Source organism: Cynoglossus semilaevis, chromosome 3 (genome assembly GCF_000523025.1).
Source record: "Cynoglossus semilaevis isolate Cse_v1.0 chromosome 3, Cse_v1.0, whole genome shotgun sequence".
Taxonomy (NCBI): Eukaryota; Metazoa; Chordata; class Actinopteri; order Pleuronectiformes; family Cynoglossidae; genus Cynoglossus; species Cynoglossus semilaevis.
The window spans coordinates 10843554-10852422 of NC_024309.1; the positions used below are offsets into that span (position 1 = coordinate 10843554).

General features: G+C 38.5%; 2 protein-coding genes across 2 annotated transcripts; one reads left to right on the forward strand and one right to left on the reverse strand.

The window, feature by feature from the left end:
- Positions 1-974: 974 nt before the first annotated feature.
- On the reverse strand, positions 975-2864 carry LOC103377202 (chymotrypsin-like elastase family member 2A). Its single transcript, XM_008307921.3, has 8 exons — positions 2727-2864; positions 2530-2624; positions 2328-2434; positions 2112-2240; positions 1813-1949; positions 1575-1720; positions 1179-1328; positions 975-1052 (listed from the first exon to the last, which is right to left on the reverse strand). Exons 1-8 carry the CDS (start codon positions 2857-2859, stop codon positions 1038-1040), a joined length of 912 nt encoding a protein of 303 aa, XP_008306143.3. The 5' UTR covers positions 2860-2864; the 3' UTR covers positions 975-1037.
- Positions 2865-3698: 834 nt separating this feature from the next.
- LOC103377203 (Golgi reassembly-stacking protein 1-like) lies at positions 3699-8712 on the forward strand. The gene is made up of 9 exons (XM_008307922.3): positions 3699-3948; positions 4801-4881; positions 5865-6068; positions 6410-6496; positions 6585-6715; positions 6818-6956; positions 7035-7152; positions 7339-7449; positions 7797-8712. The coding sequence occupies exons 1-9, from the start codon at positions 3883-3885 to the stop codon at positions 8072-8074; spliced, it is 1215 nt and encodes a 404-aa protein (XP_008306144.1). The 5' UTR covers positions 3699-3882; the 3' UTR covers positions 8075-8712.
- Positions 8713-8869: the final 157 nt, after the last annotated feature.

The window sequence follows — 8869 nt, forward strand, 5'->3', positions numbered from 1 at the left end:
CACAAACATATGGCCTCAGATTCCACACAGGACCTGGAGGAAATGTCCTCCCCGTGACTGCATATAGCTCACATTTGGACACAATTAAGAAAATTTGTGCCATGTTTGGACAAAAGCTTTGATGGGATTTTTTTTAGGTCAGAACATTGTCTAGGTTTTTAGATACTTCAAAAGTGTCCCGACTCCTTGGGAATTGTCAGGAATTTTCTGTTGTCTGAGAATCATAGTGGTTAAATTCAAAACAGCGACTCAAGGAATAAAACCAGTGTTTCCCTGTATGTAGAAAAGTACAAGGGAGGCAAGTACACAATTAAGCTTATGTACTGAATTCGTGACAAATGTGGTGTTTTGTCGCCACCCTCTGGCTGAGTTTATCATCAAATTTAATGAAACTGAAACTGTATGGTTTATTTTTGGACAGTGTAACACTAAGCGTTCTTAACCTGGCAAAAAGGAAAAATCAGGCAAATTATTTTTTTTTACACTTTAAGAATCACACGAAGACATGACATAGGACTTACTGAGTACATCCAATTTCTTTTAATTACCACATGATGGAGCCAGAAATCGCTGCGCGAGACAGGGAGTGAGTGCAGAAATCGAAACATTTATACATTTTAATCAGTAAAAACCAGTGCTTTTGCATCTACATTTCTTTCAGAATCCTACTTTAAACTAAAATCTTGCTTTTCTTATCATGGTGGGAAGCAACCAGCTGCATTCCAATAAAATGTACAGATAAGAGTCAGCCAGCCATGGTCATTAGCACAGATATAGTAAATGAACAGGGTTTTATTATTATTATTATTATTATTATTATTATTATTATTATTATTATTATTATTATTATTATTATTATTATTATTATTATATCCTTTCCTATTATGCTAGAAACCGTATCAAACACTGTCGCCATCCTTTGGACTGATTGAGAATTACAACTAAACATTGTCAAGGCAATAAAGACAAGACACTTTAAAGACAAATGCGTTTATTGTTGTAAAATCCATTTGACCATTTGGACAGCGTCACTTCCATTAACCCAAGGTAACCTATGATGAATAATTTGATTCAAGAAGTCAAATTGGAATAAAATCATGTGAATAATGTTGACATAATTAAAATACTTAATTTAAAAACGAAACCTTTAAACTTTCTAGGGGTTGATGACAACTTACTGAATAGATCCAGCCCAGGAAGGAAGAGACTTTGGTAAAAACGGTGGGTTTGGTCAACTGGTTGCAGTAACCAGATGGACCGTAGCTGACCACACCGTGGACTCTCCATACTCCATCAGTCAAGCAGTTTAGAGGACCACCAGAGTCTCCCTGAGACAGATACAAGAAGATATTATAATACCATGTAGTCATAAAACCTTTTTTATGAGGTTTTACTCCATTGACATAATTCCTTTTCTAAGGAGGGCGGAATGTATGGTCACAGGGTTAGAGAGGTTAGAGGTTAATTGGAATTGTTACAGTTGTTACAATTCCTGAAGGGAACAACAGTAACAAAAAGGAGGAATTGACAAAGGACAGTGACATACAGACTGTGTGAGGTGGACTTCACTGTACCTGACAGCCTGAGATGACACCATCTCCTCCAGCACACACCATGCTCTCCAGGGCAATGATTCCCCACCATTCAGGGGTTGAACACACTGCGTGCTCCACCACTTTGATGGGCGCTTCCTGTAGGATGTCAGGGACAGTTCCGTAGTCTGTGACAACAAGGGTCAGTGAAACGTCAAAGTTTGTTGGGTTCTGTTATTTTGTTTTTGTTCAAACGTAAGCATCTAGAGACTCTACGTACAGTCCATAAGGCCCCAGCCAGTCACATGACAGGTGAAATCATGAGGCAGCGTTTCTCCCTCGTATGGAAGGTTAGCAATGGCTATAAAGCCATTGTCATACACAGGATCAACCAGTTTCATGAGGGCGATGTCATTTCTGAGAGACACAGGAAAGACATTTGCACGTCTTCATGCAGTCACTGATTTGCCACTAAACAAATGTTTTACTTCCAGATGTACTTCTTTGCGTGTTCACCAACCTTTAAACTATTCTCTAAACTACTGTATTCTACACAAAGAGTTTGTTTCATTTCTGTACCCATTGCCAAGGTTTCCATTCCAGCCAGGATGAACGATGATCTGCTCCACGCGGATGAACTGCTCACTGCCGTCAAACTCGTACAAGTTATACTCACCAACCACCACACGGAAGTGACTTGGATCATAACTATAAAGGACAACAAGTGGACGTTTGGTCACTTCTAGAGTGATATGGAAATGATCATGTGACTAGAACAACAGTTTAGGTCCAAACCTTAGGATACAGTGAGCTGCCGTCATGATATGGAAAGCATCGATAAGAGTTCCTCCACAGATGTGGCTGTAAGCCTCCTGGTAGCTCGAGTCGTACTGGAGAGAAACCTGACAAGAAACGAAATTCAAAACTTCTGTTAAAAAGGAAAAAAGAATTAACAACAAAAGAACCATAAGAGAATCACAGCATGTGTTTGATTTACCTGCCATTTCCAAGTGTTTGGTTCAGCGTTGTGTCCTCCTATGACTCTCTCATTGTGGACCCTGTGGTTGAAGGGCACCTCGGCATGAATCAGCCCTGATTTTTCCCATAACCATAAACACAGCACACAAAGGTAAATAGCATTAGCATGAATACCGATAGTTGCATTGATGAAAATACCCTACAAGACGGTCTTACCAAAGCAGGCCAGAAAAGCCAAAAGCCAAACCATTTTGTACCAGTTAGGATGAGATGCTGTTGCTTTTAAGTATTTATAGTGGCTTAAGACCTTCAACATGGGTGAGGCAACAGTGACGTGACCTGCCAACATCTGCAGCCAAAATCATCATCGTCACTGCTCCCGATCCAAGTTTTACTACTGTATGTTTTACTAGGATAAATGAGAACTTGAGACATTTAATTTCTGGTCCAAGTTCTTTAAAAATTAGGAGTAAATTTCTTTCTCTTTTTTTAATTGTTTATGAATTTGGAATTAGTTTTATTTAGATTTAATTAACATGACCTTTTAAAGCCAAGATCTGTTATTTCTTATCTTAGTGAGAAACACACAGCTGCATTCATTTAATGGCAAAGTCATCCAAAACCACGTGAAAAGGCACAAGCACAACATGTTCTACAGATAAGTGTCTAAATTAAACTGCAGCCAGAGGAAACTATTCCATCACGTTGTAACAGTGTGTGATTTTATTAACAATTTTTGCGATACATTTATAACATGACATAAATACAATCAATTAAAATATGCAATAAAGTGCCTCGTACACCCTTTCACACTGTATTAACGTTTAGAAGATGGAAAGATTTCTTCTTTTTTTTTTAAAATTTCTTTACAAAGGCAGTTTTGTGACTGAATGTTTCCAGATCGTTTTCAGGTAGTAATTTGTCAGCACTTTTAATATTTACTATAACAAGTAATATATTTTTTTTTATTTCTTGAGCTATTAACTGTAAAGTCTTTAAAGTTTGCATATTCATTTGATGGTTTATTTTTAAATCCATGCTAAATTATTGGTTTTTGAATAAGTGCAAATATACAGGAAGTATACGTCATCATCGTCTTGGTCCCATGTAGATCAGGGACTGCTAATCGAACGCAGTTCGGAGCTAGCTCCTGTTCCTTGTACAAATCGATTTTTCTGATATCTTTATTTATTAGTTTTGCCTGGACGTCCAGCTCAGCACCTGCTGTCGCTGATACTGCTGCTGCAAAGCTGCTTTAGCTGTTAGCAGGTAGCCCAGAGCAGCCGTGTAGCTCGTGATGCCTTCTTTTATAACACTAATCTACCTCCGTTACATCTAATCTTTGTGATATTAAAATTACACCATTATAACAATGGGGCTTCCGCAGAGCTCGTTTCTGTCTGACGACGGAGCCAACAGTGGATACCACGTCCACGGGGTACGTTATATGCTCGAGCACAGATAATCACGAAACACCTGGTGAACACCAATAGCTCACATTTAAATGGGCAATGGCCGCTATGAAAATTGTACATTAATATGGAGTGTAATACTTTGAAGAGTTACTGTGAATGTAGTTGTGCTGTAGTAACTATTAATGATTGAGGTTAGCTTTAAACCGTGTCCGCCCATGATGAGGTGGCATTTGGAAAACGCCCAAGTTGTTGGGCTGTGCTTGGGACAGTGGCCGATAATCTTTTACTCCAAATACTGCATTTTTCCAGGCAACACAAGTTTTAGTGGGACACTAGAAGTCGCTTGAAGATAGAGTTCGAATTGTGTTTAGTGTTTGTAAAGGCAGAGCATGTGGCTCTGCCATTCCTATCCAATAGAGGGTGCTGTAAATACAGATGCAACGGCCTGGTACTATGTTTTGCAAGAAACGAATACTGTAACTTAGTAAACGCAAACAGATGAACAGTTTTCTGCAGAATGTTAAAAATGACTTTTTTAGAATGTGTCTCAAACGGTCCTTACAATAAGTTCGTGATGTTCTGAAACAGCCATTTATCACTGTACTGAAAAGTTGTTCATTTGGTCCGACTTTTAAAAGAAAGTTCAAATGTGTTGTTTTGTTACTTTGGTGTTTACAATCCTATTTTATTTTGGTAGCTTGTGTTCTTGTGTCCTCCTGACCTTGAACAGTGTGCCAGAGATAGAAAACTGATCAAGGTCTGGGTATTGCTTTAGATTTTCTAAATTTGTTGAGTTTTAAATGTGTTTAATTCCGAATTTGATTCATTCATTCAGCTCTGCACAACCTTAACAAAGGAAATGTCTTATATTTCAGGTACAGAGAGACTCACCTGCTCTGAAGGCTGGTCTGGAGCCTTTCTTTGACTTCATCCTCTCTATAGGAAACACCAGACTTGTGAGTAATGACGGCTTCCATGATGTTAAATATTTTTAATTGACAAGTCTCAAAGTCAAAAGTACTGCAGTAAAATAGCATGGTTTTTTAGGTACTTTAGGAAATGTAATGAAAGTACAATGAAAGTAATGACAGTAAAAAAAAAAGTCTCATCCTTCGGTTTATGAGAATAAATGCCTTTATATTTATGTCCAGACTTTGTAGGTTTATAAACTGGACAATACAAGATTGTTGAAGATTAAAGTCTGAACGTGTCACCTGTTTAAACAACACAAAGATGTAACTGATCCAGATGGTGCACAGAGGTATGCACCTCCAAATTAAACAAATACAGAGATTGGCAGAATCAGCAAACTGATAAACTGCAGCTGCAACAGCACAGCAGTTGTTGGTGCAGCTGCACATATGTGTGTTTTCTGATTACACTAAAGTGTTATCATCATCACCATCAACTCTGTACTCTTTTAACATACATGTCAATTCATACAGGACACAGCACAGAGACGCTGTGGCCTGGTCCAACAAACGTGTGCTGAAAAACATTTCAATTTTACTGTTTTGAGGTTGTTTCTGTGAAAATTGCTTCTGTGTCAAAAACAAAACCCTGCCTCTTTGTCATTTCCACAAAAATCTCACCAATAACCTACAGTAGAGTTACCTTAAACCAGCCACATTTCTACACAGGGTTTGTAAACCCTGCCACTACCTGGTTGTGTTCTTGCAGGGTTCTGGCTGTAACATGATTTGGACAAATTGATTTTTCTTTTCTTTGTGTGTTTCTGTGCTGTGTTTTACTGCAAACTCATCGTGACAGCCAATTATCTTGTCATCGCTGTACAATTTGAACCTCCAATTAGAGCCTCCGGAGGGAATACAGACCATGAGGTCCGCCTCCTTAATCGCGTTCTCTCTTCTTCTGCGTGTCATTTATTTCTTTTTACCATGCCTGTTCTGACACACGGAGGTGATCTGTGTTTGTCCAGAACAAGGAGAACAACTTGCTGAAGGACCTTCTAAAGGCCAATGTTGAAAAAGTGGTCAGACTCCAACTGTACAACTCTAAAACACAGCGTGTTAGGGAAGTGGAGGTGACGCCTAGTAACATGTGGGGCGGTCAGGGTCTTCTCGGGGCCAGCGTCCGCTTCTGCAGCTTCGAAGGAGCCAATGAGAATGTGTGGCACGTCCTGGTAAGTCGGGTTTATTTGTCTTTGTTTAACTTGTAGCTGCTGATCTTTCACTGACCTCAGTGCAATATAAAGCACTTAGAGAAGTAATTGACGTAATTGGTTTTTTTTAGAAGACAGAAGAATAGAAGTGTCAGGAGTAATCAGACTTAATTTTGTGGCACTTAAGCTGTTAGAACCTGTTCAGACTTAATTTTGTGGCACTTAAGCTTAAGCTGTTAGAACCTGATGGTTTTTTTGTTTGTTTTTCTATTTTTCAGTGAAATGGTACAAAAGTACAAATGACCAGAACATTGTTTCAGTATTTGTCATCAGTGTCTTCATTATGTTCCTTTTTCTTCTAGGACGTAGAGCCTAACTCTCCTGCAGCGTTGGCTGGACTCATTGCTCACGATGACTTCATCGTTGGAGCCGACCAGGTGTTACAGGACGTACGTCTTCATCATGGTGATCCACACGTGTACAATCTTAACGTCTTCTGTTTCAAAAAACTGAATTGAAATTTCTGACTTCCTGCAGTCTGAAGATTTCTTCTCATTGGTTGAAGCCAGTGAAGGGAAACCTCTAAAGCTGCTGGTTTACAATAATAAGACAGACCAGTGCAGGGAGGTTGTAGTGACTCCTAATGGAGCGTGGGGAGGAGAAGGGAGGTAGGCAGTTTAACCACATTACTGACAGTTTTTACTCTGTTAATTTTCTGCTTAAAATTCAATATACTGTTATCACCATGTTACCTTTTTCTTGAATTGTAGCTTAGGCTGTGGTATCGGCTACGGCTACTTGCACAGGATCCCAAGTCGTTCTGTTGAGACGGAAAACCAGAGTGAAATTATTGTGGAGCCCACACTCACAAGCAATACTGAAGAGTCATTGATAGGTGCTCAAACTGAGGTAGATTATTTTTTAAACTTTTTCTTACTTTGTGAGTGTTTTTTGGTGAAGACTTCAGTTGTCACCCTCTCTCTTCAGGCACAGTTGGAGGTCGAATGTAACTTCTCTAATGTCAATGAAACGGCTTTGAATCAGAATGAAGGAGTTGTGCAGGACTTGTTTGTTCCTTCACCCACACCGCCGCCTTCAAACATAGGTAAGAAAATTTGAAATTTTACTCTTAAAAAAATATTAAATGGTTCCTTTATGGCTTAGCATGGCCAGAAACCTTAAGTGTTGTCGGAGTGAGCTTCTGTTTCTGCCCAAAGGAGGAGGTATTAGTAAATTTACACACCCGCCTAAAACTTGTACTTTAAAAACATTTGTTTCACACAACTTTCAGATGTTTCCATTGTCTCTGAAACTGCATCTCCAGACATATCAACCAGCGACCTCGGCCAAGTCTCTATGTTGAATAATTACGGGGATGAAACCAGAGATCAGTGCAGTTTGGGTAAGTACTGTAACAGTCTCTACGAGCTAATGTCTGTAGCTAGCAGCCCGTCAATAACCTTTTTGTAGTCTCCAGCTTTAAAACAAGTCAAATTTACAGATGTCTTGTAACTGTGGCTCAGTTCTCTAAGCTAAAATAAAAACCCAGAAGAAGAAAGTGAGTGATGCCTTTATTGTCCTTTGGAAAATATGTAGCTTTCGCAGCTAAATTGCTGAGTATTTGAATTTAGGGGATTTTTTAAAAATTCTTGAATGATGTCAGTAACTGAGATAAAACACATTGAATTATTTTTATTTTATAAATTACTATCAAATAAAAATTCTATGAATGGTGTTAATTTTTTTCAGATACCTCGTCCATTTCCCAGATACCTCAGTCTCCACCAACAGAAGCTGAATGTTCAGATGTTGAGAAAACTGAGCAGGAACCTGGTGTCGACGCAGTTTCTCCAGAAAGAGAATCTGCGGACGATTCTGTTGGTCTAGAAGTTACCAGTGAAGCTCTGAGTGACACAAATCAATCAGAGACGGGAGACACTGTCCCTGGAACATCTCCCTCCACCAGTGGTATGGAGGAGGAGGAGAAGGAGGAAGAGAGGTCAGAACCTGCTGCTACAGACAATTAAGAGGATGAAATCCACCAGTAAGAAGTTACTTGTTCTGTTAAAGTGAAGAGCACACCCCAACATACACACGTTTAAGAGTTAATAATTCTACTGCCCCCTGCTGCATGCTGAATGACATTAAGAGTTGAGAAGAAAGTGTCAATCCATAAAACAGTATGGATGTATTTTATGATTCAGACATAGTGTCTGTCAACATTTAAAAAAACATGAAGCTGTAGTTGAATAGATGATGTTCATTCTTATATTTTGCACAAAAAAATCCAAAGGTAAATAATGTTGTTCTGCTGCTTTTCTACTGTAATTATCTTCTAAAACACTGTTGAAGTAAGTCTAAGCTGGAATTGATGCAAATACAGTATGTTTTTTAGTATTTGGGTTGGCGAGGGGCTTGATTTAAGATTTTGTGGGTTAGGTTTTAATCCAAGTCGGAATAGATTTTAATCTCAGGCTTTTATCATTGTAGGCTTTGTGTGCTTTGATTTTTGGTCGGTGTAAATGAATGAATGCACTAGAGACTTATGTTTGTTCTTTAAAAAAATGCAATTTGATGATGATTATGATTTTTTTTATGGTTGGGTGTGAATATGCAAGTATTTATTAAAAAAGGGTGAAGCTATCTGAGTCAAAATGTCATTATTTTATACAGTGTGTTCATGTTATAATCTATTTCTAAATCAAACCAAGCAGTGTGTTCATGTTATAATCTATTTCTCAATCCACCAAACCAAGATTTATTAAAAAAAAAAACCTTTGACCAATGTCTTTATATCTTGACTAACTTGCTTTTTGTTAACA

Bases quoted from the DNA above. Each gene is read 5' to 3' on its own strand.
- LOC103377202 (XM_008307921.3), bottom strand. From the start codon at position 2,859: ATGTTGGCAGGTCACGTCACTGTTGCCTCACCCATGTTGAAGGTCTTA. The intron at 2,625-2,726 runs GTAAGACCGTCT...GGGAAAAATCAG, and splicing joins GGCTTTTCTGGCCTGCTTTG to GGCTGATTCATGCCGAGGTG. The intron at 1,950-2,111 runs GTACAGAAATGA...TGTGTCTCTCAG, and splicing joins AATGGAAACCTTGGCAATGG to AAATGACATCGCCCTCATGA.
- LOC103377203 (XM_008307922.3), top strand. From the start codon at position 3,883: ATGGGGCTTCCGCAGAGCTCGTTTCTGTCTGACGACGGAGCCAACAGT. The intron at 6,069-6,409 runs GTAAGTCGGGTT...TTTTTCTTCTAG, and splicing joins AGAATGTGTGGCACGTCCTG to GACGTAGAGCCTAACTCTCC. The intron at 6,716-6,817 runs GTAGGCAGTTTA...CTTGAATTGTAG, and splicing joins GCGTGGGGAGGAGAAGGGAG to CTTAGGCTGTGGTATCGGCT.